The sequence below is a fragment of the Patiria miniata genome, unplaced genomic scaffold, assembly GCF_015706575.1.
Source record: "Patiria miniata isolate m_02_andy unplaced genomic scaffold, ASM1570657v1 HiC_scaffold_10, whole genome shotgun sequence".
Taxonomy (NCBI): Eukaryota; Metazoa; Echinodermata; class Asteroidea; order Valvatida; family Asterinidae; genus Patiria; species Patiria miniata.
This window is the reverse complement of record NW_024037048.1, coordinates 20,771,099-20,789,840: the sequence shown is the minus strand read 5'-3', so window position 1 is coordinate 20,789,840 and position 18,742 is coordinate 20,771,099. Positions and strand designations below refer to the sequence as shown.

Sequence of the window (18,742 nt, the reverse complement as noted above, 5' to 3'; positions counted from 1 at the left end):
ATAGGAATGGCTAAACTGTCTGAGGTATTTATGAATAAATATTAAAATTTGAAAAATTCATAAAAAATCAGATGATGACGTCATGATGATGTCACTTCAGATTTTGAATGCTGTTATCTATACCTACCTACCCACCAAGTTTCATAACGATCGGACATACCCTTATATGTGAATCAAAAAATCACGTTTTTGATGACGTCATGATGACGTCACACATTTTACGAAATTTTGTGCATCTATCTATGACCTAACAAACCTGTTACAAAAAGAATTTCGAATTTACCACATTCCGTTCATGAGATATGAGTAAAAGGTCCAAAAATTGAATAATTTATATAAAATCACACGATGACGTCATCATGACGTCACTGCAATTTTCGTCTATAACACATCCCGGAACACTTGCATACCAAGTTTGAACCAAATCGGACTTCCGGTTCTGTAGATATAGGGCCTTAAAGTATGCTCCTTAAGGATGACGTCACGTGACACGTGATGACGTCATGATGACGAAAAGTTTCGGCATACATCTTCAGATGTTGGTCTAAGTGTGTGCCAGGTTTGAAGTCGATCGGATTTGAAAAAAGTCCAAAAGTGCCTTGTAGAACGAAAACACGTGTTATCCTATGGGAAAAATAGTGGAAGAAAAAAAGAAAGAGAAAAAAAAACTAGAGGTCTATGTCTGTTTGCAACAGAACATAGGGCTTTTCCGCATTATGTTTTTTTTTGAGGTCATGTTTTTTCTGTTTTGTGCAAAACTGTGTGCATTTACGTTTTGTCTATTAAACAAACCTCATTCAAATGGAAATTTGATTTTGGCATATTGCATTTGTCATATATAAAATATATATATAATCACAAGATGACGTCATTATGACGTCAGCTCAATATTTATTTGTAACACATCCCGGCCTGCCCCCATACCAAGTTTCAACCCAATCTAAATCACTGTTGATGAGATATAGGGGCTTAAAATATACATGTACAAACGATGACGTCACATGTCTAATGAATACGTCATTGTAACAATATTCGGCACTGCTCATTATTTTATTGCGGTTTTAGTCTGTACAAAGTTTGAAAACAATCGGATTAATGAAAGTGTTAAATTTTGTAAGCAGAATAAATTGGCAATATTAAAAAATCGTAAACAAATCTACTGATGACGTCATCTTGACGTCATTTAAGATATTGTGTACTAGTGTTATTATCTACCCACCCACCAAGTTTCGTGACGATCGGACATTATCTTATATGTGTTTCAAAAAAGCGCATGTTTGATGACGTCATCATGACGTCACACATTTTTCAAAATTTTGCACATATACCTATTGCCTAACAAACCTAATACAAAAAGAATTTTAAATGTAACATATTGGGTTCGTGATATATGGCTTAAAGGTTCAAAACTTCAGAAATCTATATAAAATCACACGATGACGTCATGATGACGTCACCTCAATATTTATTTGTAACACATCCCGGCCTACCCCCATACCAAGTTTCAACCCAATCGGATGTACTGTTCATGAGATATAGGGGCTTAAAATATACAAGTTAACAATGACGTCACGTGTCTAATGATGACGTCATCGTAACAATACTTGGCAGTGCTCATTTTTTTATTGTCGTTTTAGTCTGTACCAAGTTTGGAAAAAAACAGATTAATAAAAGTGTTGAATTTTGTAAGCAGAATAAAATTGGCAATATTAAAAAAATCTTTAAAAATCGACCGATGACGTCATCGTGACGTCATTTAAGATTTTGTGTACTAGTGTTATTATCTACCCACCCACCAAGTTTCAAGACGATCGGACATTCCCTTATATGTTTTTTTTGAAAAATCGCATTTTTGCTGACGTCATTATGACGTCACACATTTTTCCAAATTTTGTGCATTTATCTAATGCCCAGCGAACCTAATACAAAAAGAATTTTGAATTTATCATATTGCGTTAGTGAGATATGGCTTAAAAGTCCAAAACTTCAAAAATCTATATAAAATCACACGATGACGTCATGATGACGTCACCTCAATTTTCGTCTATAACACATCCCGATCCACCTACATACCAAGTTTCAACTCAATCGGACTGACAGTTCTGTAGATATAGGACTTTGTAATATGCATATTAATGATGACGTCACGTGACCCATGATGACGTCATCATGACGTCGCTCGTCCGCACACATCTATGCTGTATGGACTATGTCTATGCAAACTTTGAACGATATGCAACAAAGTTTAAGGGCAAAAGTGGCGTGTAGAATAAACGTGTACAAAGTCTATGGGGTTTTGGGAAAAAAAGAAGAAGAGGAAGAAGAAGAAGAAGAAGAAGAAGAAAGAAAAAAAATCAGAACAAAAAGAAAGGCTTTTCCGCATTTTTGCGGAAAAGCCAAAAAATAACAAAAACAAGAGCTGTTTCGGTGTGTACACCGAAACAGCTAATTAAACTTCATATAATAAATATGGCAGAGCTTGTATAGTTTCATCTGATTATATGTTCCCTTTCCATCTTTGAAAATTATAACATTATTCACAATATACAATTCTATCAGTACATTTGTACCTTTGCTCTTGGTCAAATGAAGTGTGTATTGTTATAAAGTAGGTTTATTGCTGTAGTCTCACAAGAAGTTGTGTTTCCTGTAAAATGTAGGTGGTAAAGTTTTTCTCCTAGTTTTTCCTCAGCTAAAGAAAACCTATAACTGCATTTTTTGATAGGTTCTGAGTTATTACTTTGGGGCAAGTAATACTGTGAATCAATCATTTGGACACAGACAAATGTTATCTGTTCATTTTTTTTGTTCTGGTTCTTTAATATGCTTGTATACTTACAAATAGGTCATTTGGCTTTGAGCCTTAAACAAGTTCATAAAATTTGGGTAACAATAAATAACAATAAACAGGCCTAATAATAAAATATATTATTTAAAAAAATGCATTCCATGTCACACAGACATCACAAAGCGCTGTACAATTAAAATTCCATAAGTTATTAAGAAATACAGATAAAAGCAGTCAAAACAAAAGACAAGTAATTAAACAATCAATAAAAAATAACAAATACTTTTAGCTGCCCTACCAAGATCACATAATAAATTAATTTGTATTAATTGTATCAGCCAAAAGTTTCCATACATTGATTTCCTACAGTAATAGTGAAAAAAATGCCCACTAATTTTTATGCTGTTGAAAAAAATTGTTTATTACAAACTGAAGTTGTACTAACCGTTTTTGGCCTTGTTGGAGTTGGTATTAATTTTCAAAAAAAAAATTAATGTACGTTTATTACAAACTGAAGTTGTATTAACTGTTTTTGGCCTTGTTAGAGTTGGTATTAACCTTCAAAATAAAACAAGAATTTGGTAAGAAATTTGCAAAATTTTCTCACATACCAGGTCTCTGTTATTTTAAGTTAGTCAACACGAGTATAATATCCAGATACAATTGACATTTTTAAGGTCACTATTTTGGATATAAAATATGACAAACGGCAACTTCCTGAAAATCAGAACAATGAAAACGTACATGTTACATATGAGTTTGCACGTAACTTCTGATTTGATGACGTTCTAGCATTTGCACACCAATGACTGGAAAGTCTAGTGTAGTGCAATTATTTGTGTAAAATAATACTTCTGCATGTTTACTGAATGACGGCGTAAAAACAAGGGAAACGCATCATTTTCCAAATTTACACTTTTTCTCAAGCGTTCAAGCTCCACTTTGGTAAATGTGTGGGAAATTCACCTCCATTTTAAATGTTTTTTCATATATCGTTGCACTTCAGTAATCATGGACATAAAGGTTATCTGATGTGTCTGTGAATCAACTATGTTGCCTAAAATTAGGCTTAACAGATCGGAAAATATGAAGTGATGTCTCATTCAGTTTGATAGTTATAGCTAAAATTGTTTCTTTTAATTTTGACAATGTAATTTGACATTTGATAATGTCACAGTGATGTCACAAAAATATGCACACCAAACCTTGGGTTTCTACCAGATTTAAAGTTTACACCATGACCGGTTTAAAGACATTTGCTTATTTGAATACAAACTTTTCAGTAGTTTAAATTCATTTAACTTTGAGTTTAACCATGGAAGTATATGTAAGGGTCAGACAACAATATTTAGCCCCCACTCAAGATCTGTCAGATCCGATATAAGGAGTATCATACCATGTTCCCTCAAATACAGTTATAAGAAATCGGTCATTGTTTGAGTTAAACTTTTTTGTAACTTGATGACTGATGGTGTCATCATGACATCACACTTGCATGCACAAGTTACTGGGTATAAAGGTTGATGATAATGCCAGTTTTCAAGTTGATATATTTTACCCTCTTGAAAAGACTTACAGATTTGTGTGTGGAAAAAAAACACTAAAAAGAAGAAACCAATACAGTTGAAGACTGATAAGAAGAGCACTGTTAATACAACGTCATGCTTATAACAAGGAAAATTTTAGGTCCCAAGTCTGTGGTTTTTCTTTGTTTTCAATACTGTTAATACAAGATATCTGTTATAACAAGGAATTTTGTAAAGTCTGAAGGACCCTGTTATATCAGTGTTTCACTGTATATTGGAAAATTTGGGGAGTTTTATTATCCATTTCCAAACTTTACACTGCTGATGAATCTGAGTCTGTCCCGTAGAGCTATATTAGATTACTAGAGCGCTAACTCGATGTACAAAGTGATGCCTGCTGATCGCATCCATGTTTGTGCACAAACCTATGGGAAAACTCGAAATTTTGTACAGCTTTTGTATGGCTATGTGCATATCTGCGTTTTTATTCTATACTGGTGCGTTATCAAAGCCCAAAACAGAAACACAAAATCACTAAGTGAGCGTTTCATTTTGTTCTGCGCAAACAACGCAAACACATGCACGGATCAGCTCCAGATAATTATGCTGTGACGCTTTTTAACTATCATGACGCGCCGCGCGTATGTTGTACTTGCGCGTTGCATTTAGAGTACACTTCCAAAATTCACTCCATTTAATTTCATTGTTCTACAAACACGCACATTAATTCAAAATGTCTGTGCCCAGACAACTTCAAAATATCTCCGCACGTAAGAATGAGGAGGTCGCGCTCTAGTAATTTAATATAGCTCTATGGTCTGTCCACACTAAATGATACAACTGCACAACATAAAAAATAGCTCTCATTTAAACTTTGTTAACAGTCAAGAAATAAGCTTCAATGATTCTAGTAGTAGTCGTACAATAGTAGAAATATAGTGTACATAATAAAGGATTTGGTTGTTAGTTGTTGAAATAATGAGAAATTTGATACAAATGTCCAGTTTATTTTTCGGGGGTCCTTTTTCAAGTTATGTAAAATAGGCATTATCATGCGGAAAAAAAACAATTCATGGGTACTGAAAATGTTACAGATGAGAAATAAGTTGAAATATAAAGCTCCTCATTTTAGTCTGGAAAAAATGAATGTGGGTGTACATGTACAGTGTCCTAACTATTCTCTTTGTTAAAAATGTCTCCATCAATTAGCAAAACAATTAATTTGAAATTTTCTTGTCTGTCCTGGTAACAAACGTTATTTTCAAGGCATCCGTTTTCCAAATACTTCCTTAAGAAAGAGGATTGTTTCTTTGAAAGTTCTCTAAATGGGCAATTCCACGGTAACGGAATTACAATTCAGAGAAATTTTGGCTCTAATTTAATGGATTTTGTTATCTATAGTGTCAACTAGGCCCTATGCTTTGAGATAATTGATTCAGACTGTACTTCTTACATAATTCGTACTTCACAAATTTTCCGAAAAATGTCGTTTCTCATACGGAATTGCCCAACTACATGTACTAACAGTGTGGGCACTTAATTATACTGGAACAAATATTATCGGACTTGGTTCATACTGCTTTGAATAATGGTGAGTCGAAAAAAAGTGTTTGTCCATGTGACAAACATTATGCCTTCACAATTAACCTTCCATAGCTCCTTAAATATTGCTTAAATTTTCTTAACCTTTCTGGTGTAAGAAGCATAAAAATAAGAAGGGCAAAATATTGCAGTTGGAAATTCAAACTCAGTGTCACAAAAATGTATCATTTAGTGTGGACAAAGACAGATCATAGAGCTTTATTAAATTACTAGAGCGCGAACTCCTCATTCTTATGCACATAGCCATACAAAAGCTGTACAAAATTTCGAGTTTTCCCATAGGTTTGTGTACAAACATGGATGCGCTCAGCAGGTATCACTTTGTACGTCGAGTTAGCGCTCTAGTAATCTAATATAGCTCTACGGGACAGACCCATCTAAGGAGAAAACTCCAAACTCACTAACACTGGGCAACCAAAGCATTCCTCCTGACATGTCCACCTGTTGCATCTGCAAAGATATTCTCAAGTTCCATGTCATCTTGGTCGTCGAAGTTGATGAAACTGCTCACATCGTCATCAGACAGCACGCACAAGTTGTGCATTACACATGTAGCCATTATAAATTGGCATATCTGACTTATGTCATGGAACATGAGCTCTCGCAATCTTCGGAACCTGCCTTTTAGGTGGCCTATGGCTCTTTCCACAACTTGGCGTTTGCCAGACAACATCCTGTTAAATCTGCGTTGCTGCTGCGACAGGTGTCCGTTGTCTTTGAAGGGTGTTACCAGCCAGCTTCTGAGCGGGTAGGCAGTATCACCTATGAGATACTGATGCTCTGCCAATTTATGTCCATCTTCAACGTCATGGTACAGTGGAGAGTTGCGGAAAACCCGTGCATCGTGCACTGATCCCGGCCATCCTACATATGCATCCGTTATTAGCATCATGTCATCAACTACAAGCTGCAGACAAATAGAGAAAATATCATAACACAAAGGGTTAAATAATATAGCATATCATTTTCAATTTTACGGGGGAATTTTCTGAATACAGCTTTCTGAACCCATGACTGAGCACAATAAGCACAGTCAGCACAGATATCAAGCAACAAGCACAGATGCGTTGGGTAATTATTGATTCAAAATGACAGAGCTACCAGTTGGATCTCCTTTAAGACACCAGAAATGCACAATCTTCATTTGAAATCTTTTCTTTTCATTTGTTGCCTTTTTAATGTAGTTTGTGTCAGTATTTGCCTCAGTTGTTGATCGCATCGCGCAATTTAAGTTTGCGCGCGCAAACTTGAACAAAATTAATCACCGCGCACAATTTTTGAAATTTGTGCGCGCAAATTTATAAACTACGTGTCTTTCAAAATTGCGCTCAACACCACGACTGTTTGTGGGCCCACTTATGATAATTTATGCTGGGTTAGGTCTAGTGTCATCGGAACTTATGAATTACGCACATAACCGCGTACAGTTGCAAGTCAGGTTCACAGACTTTACCTTCCCTTGAAAAAAAAATCCTCCAAGCCGCTAAAACCCCAATGGGGATCGAACTCGCACCATTGGAATTGTAATCCCATGTAGTATCCTACAGCGGTGATTCGACAACAGTGGTAATTTTAAACTATGCATGTATAACGCCTTTCAGCAAAAATCATATGCGTGCGGGTATGCATAATTCATCATAAGCTCCAATGACGCTATATAACCCAGCATAAATTATCATAAGTGGGCCCACAAATGGTCGTGATCCTGGCACTACGTCATTTATCTTTTGGAAAAACAGTTGTATTTATTTTCTGCCAAAAGAGATAAGTATCAACATGTGCATTGTATTTCAAAATTGTCTTGTGTCGCAACACGGGGAAAAACTTGGCGATGGGTTGCAGACGCAGTCCAAACAGAACAATTGCCTCACTTTTGCACAAAAATGATAGTCAAGCTGGACGTACACTCTATCTCAGAAATTAAGTGATGCATCGAATTGAATTTTAGCTAGATGACTGGTCATGACAAATAGACAAACAAGATAGAAGATTGAGACAAAATATTGTTTTTCTCACCATCAGCAGTGTCCTCCGTCAACACGGAAAAAAACTTGGCTATAGGCTGCAGTCACAGTACAAACAGAACATTTGCCTCACTTTTGCACAGAAACGATAGTCCAGGTAGACACGCTATCTCAAAACTAAATGACGCATGGAATTGAATTGTGGCCAGATGACTGGTTTTGAAAAATAGACAAACAAGACAGAAGATTGAGACAAAATATTGTTTTTCTCCCCATCAGCAGTGTCTTGCGTCAACACGGAGTAAAACTTGGCTATAGGCTGCAGTCACAGTCCAAACAGAACATTTGCCTCACTCTTGCACAGAAACGATAGTTCATGTAGACACGCTATCTCAAAAAAAATAAGAGACGCATTGAATTGAATTCTGGCTAGATGATTGGTCATGAGAAAAAGACAAACAAGGTAGAAAATTGAGAATAAAAAATGTCGTTTTCTCTGCCTCAACAGTGTAAACACAGTTATTGTATCAACTCAAGATAAACACATTGCATTGAAATGAAAATTCCTCTAATATTTTGGCATGATATTTGGCAAGAGCATCTTGAACAATGACAGGAACTGCCAACGAATGAATGTAAAACAATTGAAGAAATTAACATTGTGAGGACACTCCGTGTTATTTTTATCGTCATGCATTAATTTCTTCCATATTAGGAGGGCGCGCTAAACAAACTCCGCTCACTGCGCACAGACTTCAGTCCACTATCTTGTTTCAATCTCGTTTTCGTTCTCTTTAAACGAATTCCCATGAAAATATACTCCTGAATGCGTTATATTATGACGAATTATTGGTCGGAATTTCACTAAAATACAATTTGTAAATTGTGACTTATCCACCGAACCATATATTATTTTCTGTCATTTACAATGTCATTCATTCGGAATGTATTTTTCAGGTTTAACACACTAAGTTGTTTCGCTCACATTATTTTTGTTCTTTGACGAATTCACTTGAAATTGTACTGGCGATCGTAACACATTATTAACAATTACTCAACGAAATACTGGTTTAATACGTTTAGTATTCCATGAGATATTACCTGAACCATGAGTGTCATCTTTTTATTCAATACCAGTTCGTGTTGACTCTGCGTGTTAGCAGTAGCGACCACTGTGCATGTGGTGCGCCCTCTATTGAAAGATTAAACCGCTGGGTACAGCTGTCTCTGTGCGAGACAATCAGAAAGCAAAGAGTAGTTGGAAAGAGTTTGGGTAAAATGCCCTTGAAAAAAAGGAAACAACGAAACCTCTTGGAAATTTCTTTTCTTCTTGAAATGGAGTTGTGACTTTTTTTGCCATGAACGTTGCTTCATTTGGATAATATTTTTCACGTTTAAAACATTTAATTGTTTCGATCTCATTTTCTTTCTTGTTCTATGAAATTTGTACAAATCACTTTTTACTCAATACTATATAGTTGTACGTTAAGCATGACTGGCACCGCAAGCCTGTTAAATACTGACATACAAAATAGAGATTATCGGCGCCAATATAGTTTTTTGTAACACCAACAAAACTGCATTCCCAATTGAAGTCACGGTGTCCAGAAAATCGTCCTTACTATTAAACAAAAACACAATCACACATAATGTCACACGATAACTCAAAAATATTTGTTACATTACATTGGAATTTTTCCTATAGAGGTTGAGCATGACAGTCAACACAAGCATGATAAATATCGAGAGAGAAAACACACAGATTATCGGCGGCAATATAATTTCAGTAACACGGACAAAGCCCATCCAAAGTGAAGTCACGGCCTCCAGAAAATCGTGTGACACCTACGCCACACGATTGCTCAAAAACTAGTTATTTTATGGGATTGAAATTTTGACTAGATGTAAAGTATGACTTGCAACACTTGCCTGTTAAATATTTAGAGAAAATAATTTTCTTGTATTGGAGTGAAATTATATCTCCTGATTGGTCGTCATAGATAACACAACACTTTTGAATTTGGAGAGGAATTGTTAGAAAATAAAATTAATATATCCCGAAAATGTAGTGTGTTCAGCGCAAAAAATAATTGGCGGTTTTGAGTGAACTTATTTGATGACAAAAATACAACACGCTCGATTTCCGGAAGTTAACTCAAGAAATACATGTTGCATGGAATTGACATTTCGTAAATTGATTAAATGTTGTAGATTACAAAAATCTGTGAAAAATGAAGAGGAATTGTCTAGTAATAAAAAGAATATAGCAAAAAAAATGCGTTGTATTAAAACGGAGAAAAACCTGCCTCATTATTAAAGTCAGCTTTAATTTTCTTTCAAAAGAGGGCGCGCTTCACAAATAGAGGTCACCACCGTAAATATTTTGTTGTCAACACGAGACACCTAACTGAAGTCAACGTTCGTGACACAAAAACAAAACACTCGGTTTCCAAACGATAACTCAAGAAATACCAAAAGACGTTGAATATGGAGAGCAATTATTAATCCATGAAAAAAATGTAAACAAAAGAATAAGTGAGTTAAGCACGAAAAATAGAAGACGCATTTAAGTCAACGTTTATGGAACAAAAACAAAACCTACTCGTTGTGGAGACGATAACTCAAGAAATGTTTGATGCCTTGCATTGAAGTATTCCATAGTGATTTAACGTGATATGTCAATCAAATCTCTCGAATTTGGGTATGAATCGTTCCCCAATAATAGAAATATAGCAAAGACAGTGTGGCGTGTAAACGTGAAAAATACAAGGCGAATTTGAGTCAACCTTCATGGAATAAAAACCATCCCCTGTTTGTGGAGACAATAACTAAAAAAAACATTGATTTATTGGAGTGAAGTTATACCTCCTGATTGGACGTTCATATGTAACACAACCGGTTCGAATTTGGAGAGAAAGCATTAAAAACTTGAATTAATATACCCCAAAAATGAAGTGTGTTAAGCACGAAAACTAAATGGCGATTTCGACTGAGTCAACTTTCATGACACAAAAACAACACACTGGGCTTCAAAAAATAACTCAGGAAATATCTGTTGCATGGAATCGACATTTCGTAAGTTGATTAAATGTGACAAATCACAAAAATCTGTTGAATTTGGAGAGGAACCGTCAAATAATAAAAGTAATGTAACGAAATCTTTTATTTCAAGTATTCATACGTACGCGGGTATGTATACACGCATTTTGAAACAGTGCCCTCAATAGTCAGGTAGCGTCTAGCCCAACCCCCTCCACCCCTGCTTTTCCAACTTTCAAAGTTGATGGTTCCGCAAATATTAACAAGAGATTGCCGCTGCTGGTCAAGAGGAGTAACTGTAGCCTTTCCACAATGTCACCCTGATTAGCGCCGGTAGTTAACCTAGTGGCGAAACAGCGAGGCGTTCGGAACGGAGACTAGACATAAGTCGAGTGAGCTGCAAGCGAGGTTTTGAAAATCCCGGCTTCATTCCAATATCGGATCCAGCTCTATTGCCAAGCCGCATGCCCGAAGGCGGTATACAGAACAAAGCCGGAGTTTAGGAAACCCCGGTTTGTCTCATGACCTCGGTGACTTTCGGTCGTTTTGTAAACATAGGCTTCGTGCCCGGTTCGGAACAAAGCCATGTAAAGCCCCTAATCAGACAAGTGGCTTTGTCATTTACTTGTATGGTATGGTCCCACTGGTATGGGGGAGGGGAGGGGGAAGGGGGGCATGTGGTCGTTCAACTGTCCCACCCCACCCCCATCGTCGCTATACGTCATTGCTTCAGAGATTATTATAAATCGAGGTGGTTCGCAATACAGAATGGCAAATTCTGGTGTGATTTGTCCGGATATCACCCGGGCTAGTTCAGGGTGAATCGTACGCGTTATGCGGAGGCCACGAACTAGCAAATGTAGGAAGTCTGGTCGTTCCATACAAGCCTTTCTCGTTGATATAGGGGAATCTTAAATCACTTTACATGCTATTTTGGAACTGTGTCATTACTTTAGGTAGTGAACGTTTGCTTTTTAGGTCCATCATCACCGGTCATACATTCTAACATTTCTGGAAATGATTATTCGAACTGGGAGATATTGAAGTGTAAAAACCTTTTCCACATTTAGAAGGCCACGATTATACACGGGCCGTATATGATGCGTAAAGTTCATGGAAGTTTATTTAACTGTATTTTATTTCCTCAAAGTCCCAATCAAGGAGCAAAGCCTACCTCAGGGGCATAACTACGGGGACACGGGGCATATACCCCCACCACCTGTGGAAGCCGGCCCCAGCCCTCCCCCCCCCCCGACCCCATTTTGAAAACCTGAATTAAAACATTAACTGTTGTAATAATACGTTTATTTTGCAGTTAGTGCATCCTTTGAAAAAAATAACGCACCCCAGGTGCCTTACCCTAAGTAAGACCCAAGTTTCTCCGCTGGCTTGAGTACGATTTAATTCCTCATATAATCCAAAAGTTATCAACACAATTTAATAGACTGAAGCGCCAACTGTGCATTGAATGAATCACGGCCAGTGTATACGTCACTTGTCTATCCACCAATCACAGTTTGTCGGTGACAAGTCGGTGACGACAAGTCGGTGACCACAAGTGAGTGGTCTGTGACTGACAGGTTGTGTGTGTCAATCATAAATTCCATATTTGGATGTGTCACCGACATCCATACAATATCCACCAATAAGAAGCGGCCATTTCAATCTCGGTGACTAGTTTTTTATGGTGACTATATAGCCTCAACGACATTAACATTGCTTTCATATCATTAATATGAAGCGAGTCGGTGATGTGTGATTGACAGCGCACAGGAGCCATGCAATCACAATCCAGGTCCGAGTTTTTAGTCACTGCTCAGGAAATCGATGGCACTATTTAAGACATGTGGGGCCGTCCACCCTTCACATCGACCACCGGTCATCAACACCTTCGGACGACAACCAGAGAGAGAACTGACTGCAAGAACAAGATTTTGTTTGGTGAGTGTTTGAAACAATCATTTTTCCTCTGAAGAAATTTGTTGTCTTTTTCACAATGAGTTTGAATCATTGCGGGATTCAGATTTTGTTGAATGTTGCTGATTCAATGATTCTCCAAACAACGAGCTCGGTAGTAGGCTTGATATTTCCTCGTCTTTGTGTGTTTGTGAAATGTGGTAGCTTGAGGACTGAATTTTTTTTATGAACAAATGTTCAATTTCGTTTTACTATGACTCTGATACACGTTTGCTAGCAGCGCGCTAATTCCGATCCAGAAGTTGTGCCTTTTCCCAACGACCACTTTATAGTTGATAAAGTATCGCGATGATTTAGAAATGTGTTTGAAATTAACTTGTTCAGACGGGCTTTGTTTGTGCATAACATGCACTAATCAAAGCGCGTCTGAAAGAGTTAATTTCAAATACTTTTGTAAATTATCGAGCTATTTTATTTCAGCTCTTAATGTAAACAGTTGGTGCGGATGCAGACCACGGTTTTGTGAGGTCAAATTTCAAGGCAATAAAAATGAGGAATTCCTGTCTGGCAATATTTCCGCTACTACTTCCATTGTGTACTCTCAAAAACAAATTGTCCAAATACTTACTGGTTTCTTTTCTTCTTGAACAAAAATCATTTGGATCTTGTCGATATGGACAATACACTACAAAGTCACATTTATGGACTTTTTTAAATTAAGGTTCGACTGTTAGATTGGACTGTTTTCTGACCGCAGTTTTTCGCAAGTATAAAACATCAAGTTCCTTGCTGTGATTCAGAACAGTAAAGATGTATTGATCATTCAAAATAATATTTCAGAGGAACTACAAATCGGTGTTTCACATATTCGGTTTCAAAAAACAAGGCTCGCAAAACCTGGACTCTTTATAACCTGGCCAATATTTTTGGCACGATCAAGCACACTCTTACTTTTTGCCTCCCTTTTTCCTATTGACTTTATCGTTGAAATTTTCAAACATGAAATCCTAGTGCAATGTTCTCACATTATTTCCGGATATCACTCAAACTCAATCAGAATGAAAGGTTATGCGGAAGTTGGTCACGGAAGAACGTATACAGGTATCCGGACATCTCAAAATGCCGGTCTTATTTGTGTTATTATTTGTGGATATTCTCAGTGCCTTTGAACTTTGTTGTTCAACTGGCATTTTGCTATAGTTCACAGTGCGCCATTCCGGTTTCATCAAGTTACTTTTAAGCATTGCAGGATAAAAGTGTCACTGGTCAGAATAGACTAGAGGGCGCAAATACAAACGCACTGGATCATGATGACGCACACAGTTTTATACAAGTTCAATAGCTGGATGCATTTTGTAGAATTCATGGATAGATTTGATTTTTGGAGAACGCATTTGAGATAAATAGTCAACCCAAATTACATTTTCACTGTACAGACATTTTTTTGGCCGTATTGTACTTGTGGAATTCAGCTATGCCTCCCCACCAGACTACAAGTTATCTTCTAGAGGATTTTTAATGACTCATATTTGTGTTGGTATTTGTTTTCAGCCAGCAATCCGCTCAAGTGTTGAAGAGTGCTTCTGCGAGAGAATTCAAGAACTGTGCTTAGGTGAGTGTATGCTAAAATTTTCTTCATTTAAGCATCAGAATAGAGCGGTGATTTGGTAGGAGACTGTTCCTTTTTTTCTATGCATTTAATCTTTTTGGTCCAAATTAGAAACCAGAAAACGTCATTCAATTACCTCTACGAAAAAAATTATTCCTGGCCATGATGGTTAGTCTTCTCAATTATCCCTTCTAAAAAATATCCTCCAAGCCATAGTCTCCTCAATTATCCCTTCTACAAATATCCTCCTAGCCATGATGGTTAGTCTCCTCAATGATCTCATCTAAAAAATATCTTCCAAGCCGTGATGCTTTGTCTGTTCAATAATCTCGTCTAAAAAAATCCTCCTAGCCATGATGTTTAGTCTCCTCAATTTTCCCTTCTAAAATATATCATCCAAGCCATGATGGTTTTCATTTCAATAATCTCTTCAAAAAAAATCCTCCTTGCAGTGATGATTAGTCTCCACAATAATTGTCCCTTTAGAAAAGATCCTCCTATCCATGATGGTTAGTCTCCTTAATAATTATCACATCTAAAACATATTCTCCTTGCCAGGATGATAGTCTCCTCAATTATCCCTTCTAAAAAATGTCCTTCTAGCCATGATGGTTTTCATTTCAATAATCCCTTCTAAAAAATATCCTCTTAACCGTGATAAGTCTCCTCAATTATCCCTTCTAAAAATATCCTCCTAGCCATGATGGTTAGTCTTCTCAATTATCCCCTTAAAAATATCCTCCAAGTCATGATGATTAGTGTCTTCAATTATCCCTTTAAAAAACCTCCTTGCCGTGTTGATTAGTCTCCTCAATTATTCCTTTTTAATATATCCTCCTGGCCATGATGGTAAGTCTCCTTAATTATCCCTTTAAAAAATATACTCCAAGCCATGTTGGTTTTTATTCAATAATCCCTTCTAAAAAAATTCCTCCTAGCCGTGATGATAAGTCTCCTCATTTAACCCTTCTAAAAATATCCTCCTAGCCATGATGGTTAGTCTTCTCAATTATCCCCTTAAAAAAATATCCTCCAAGTCATGATGATTAGTGTCTTCAATTATCCCTTTAAAAAACCTCCTTGCCGTGTTGATTAGTCTCCTCAATTATCCCTTCTCAATATATCCTCCAAACCATGATGATTAGTCTCCTCAATTATCACATCTAAAAGATAACATCCAAGCCATGATGGTTTGTCTGTTCATATAATCAATAATAATAATGTTCAATAATCCCTTCTAAAAAGATACCTCCTTGTCATGAGTGTGAGTCTCCGCAATTATCCCTTCTAGAAATTATCCTCCAAGCAATTATGGTTAGTCTCCTCAATTATCACATCTAAAAATTAACTTCCAAGCCGTGATGGTTTGTCTGTTCAATAATCTCGTCTGAAAAATATCCTCCAAGCCGTGATGGTTTTTATTTCAATAAGCCCTTCCAAATATAAATATGCTCCTAGCCATGATGAGTAGTCTCCTCAATTATCCCTTCTTAAAAAACAATCTTCCAAGCCGTGATGGATTGTGTGTTCAATAATCTCTTCTAAAAAATATCCTCCTAGCCATGATGGTTAGTCTCCTCAATTATCCCTTCTAAAAATATTGTACAAGCCATGATGATAAGTCTCCTCAATTATCCCTTCAAAATATCCTCCGAGCCATGATGGTTTTCATTCAATAATCCCTCTGAAAATATCCTTCTTACCGTGATGAATAGTCTCCTTAATTATCCCTTCTGAAAAAATATCCTCCAAGCAATGATAGTTAGTCTCCTCCATTATCCCTTCAAAAATATCTTCCTAGCCGTGATGATTAGTCTTCTCAATTATCCCTTCCTTCTAAAACATATCATCCAATCCATGATGGTTTCCATTTCAATAATCCCTTCTACAAATATCCTCCCAGCCGTGATTATTAGCCTCCTCAATTATCCCTTTAAAAAAATATCCTCGTAGCCATGATGGTTAGTCTCCTCATTTAGCCCTTCTAAAAAATATCCTCCTAGCCATGAGGGTTAGTCTCCTCAATGATCACATCTAAAAAAATATCTTCCAAGCCTTGATGGTTTGTGCGTTCAATAATCCCTTCTAAAAAAAATCCTCCCATTCATGATGGTTAGTTTCCTCAATTATCCCTTCTAAACAAATATCCTCCTATCCATGATGGTTAGTCTCCTCAATTATCCCTTCTAAAAATATCCTCTAAGCCATGATGATTAGTCTTCTCAATTATCCCTTCAAAAAAATATCCTCCTAACCATGATGGTTTTCATTCAATAATCCCTTCTAAAAAAATCTTATAGAACTGCGCCTGGAACACGCCTTTTTGAACCGTAGCCTTTTTGTTTGTGGTCTTTGAATCAACATGCGATTCAGTTTCAAATTCTCCCTATTATAACTAACTTCGTTCGATGACGTCACAATGCTGAATTGTCGCAAAGACGTTTATGGTAATTCAAAGAATATCTACGGCAGACCAGCAAATAAACTGCCATGGACCTCAGTGATAAATACCCCCACTTGTAAAGATCAGGACAAATACTCACAACTCTCCAAGGTGTTTGAGACACCCATCAAATTACAGCTTATTTCATCATCTTTCATTGTCTGTTCAATTTTTTGCAGTATAATCCGATGACCTTTTGGGATAAAAATTCCATCCAAAGATGATGACCCTGTAGTCCTGTAGCCCATCGCCCAAGGCACAATCTGCCACTTCACAAAATACTGAACACTCAGGTTTATTAGGACAAAGGATATTGCTCAAACAGGGGCGGATCCTGGAATTTTTGCAGGGGGAGGGTCAGGCTCCTAAAAAAAATATGTCAGATTGTTGTGACAGGCGAATTGGTTATATAATTGTGATATATTTGTGTGTGTGTTTCACAGCGGGGGCTGGGGGACCCCCCCCCCCTGGATCCGCGCCTGTCAAACTATTTTGTCAAATTTTGACCTGATATATGATTGTAATTTGATGTATGAAGACGTCATAATGACGTCACTAAACTATCCACATCTTCACACTAAGGTTCGTGTTCATATCAGGTTTCGTCTTTCTGCAACTTCTTTTTGCATTTTAAGTTCACCTAAATTTGACCTACCAGTAACCCCGGAAGGAAAGGTCAAACGACTTTACCTTCGAATATCAAAAATGTTTATCAAGGTAAAGTCAATCAGGTTTCAAAGTGTGAACATGATTGTTCATTTTGTTTATGAGGTTTTGCAGTGAAATCGCTTGTAATTAAATGCCTGATGACGTCATTACGACGTCAGAGTATAAAAAGGTATACCTCTGAGTCAGTGTTGATGTTTGTTAATGGTTTGAAGTCTGTACTGTTCAGAAGAAAAGTCGCAGATAATTATTGTCAGAAAAAAAAACAAGAAAGAAAGAAAGAAAGAAATTTCTTAATATTTCCAAACAATGATCGGGTAGTACCCGATCACCCAAATATATCAGGGTTTTGTTGTTCGGAATGAGGAATTGCTGTCTGACATTATTTCCGCCTCTACTTTCATTTCGCACGCTTCAAACTAAATTATTGTTCACAAACTGACTGGTTTAGTTTTTGAAAAAGTTGAAATATTGTCACTATATGGATAGCACACTGTACATTCACGGAAAGTTGTATTGTCAAAACAAAGGCTATCAGGTAGGACTTTTTCTAGTCATATCTGATTGCAGTTTTTTGAAGAGTTTAAAACATCAAGTTCCCTGCTGATTTCAGAATAGTTTCAACTAATTGTGATTAATGCTTAAACAAATTCACGCACTTTCTAATACTTTAAAAAAGTGTCTTTCTTTGGTTTAAAGAAGACATATTGCGAAGGCTTCAACCTTTATAAATAACCTCACCCATAAAATCAGTATGATCAAAAACTCCTTATTTTTTCCTCATTTTGACATTTAAATTGTATCACTTTGATTTTAAAACATGAAATCCTGGTGCGATGCTCTCACATTGTTTCCCGGCAATCACTGAAACTAATTCAGGATCAACAGTTATGGGGGAGTTGGTCACGGAAGAACGTTTATCAGGAAATCCGGACATCAAAAACATTCCTGTCTTATTGTGTGTTATTGCTCAAGCAGTACCCTTTCAACTTTGCCATTTCGCTAGAGTTCACAGTGCGCTTTGATCATCAAGTTACATTCAGCAGGATGAACGAGTCATGAATATAGAGGGCGCAAATACAAACGGACCGGATCGTGATGATGCACACAGTTTTATACAAGTTCAAACTGCTTTATTTAAGTGGGTGAATTTGTAGAAATCATGTGTAGAGTTGGTGTTTGTACAAA

The 18,742-nt window shown here is 36.8% G+C and overlaps 1 protein-coding gene across 1 annotated transcript; it reads right to left on the bottom strand.

Annotated features, from left to right (window-relative positions):
- Window positions 1–6,316: 6,316 nt before the first annotated feature.
- Window positions 6,317–8,999, bottom strand: LOC119734601 (protein ALP1-like). The gene is made up of 2 exons (XM_038208139.1): window positions 8,982–8,999; window positions 6,317–6,823 (listed from the first exon to the last, which is right to left on the bottom strand). The coding sequence occupies exons 1-2, from the start codon at window positions 8,997–8,999 to the stop codon at window positions 6,317–6,319; spliced, it is 525 nt and encodes a 174-aa protein (XP_038064067.1).
- Window positions 9,000–18,742: the final 9,743 nt, after the last annotated feature.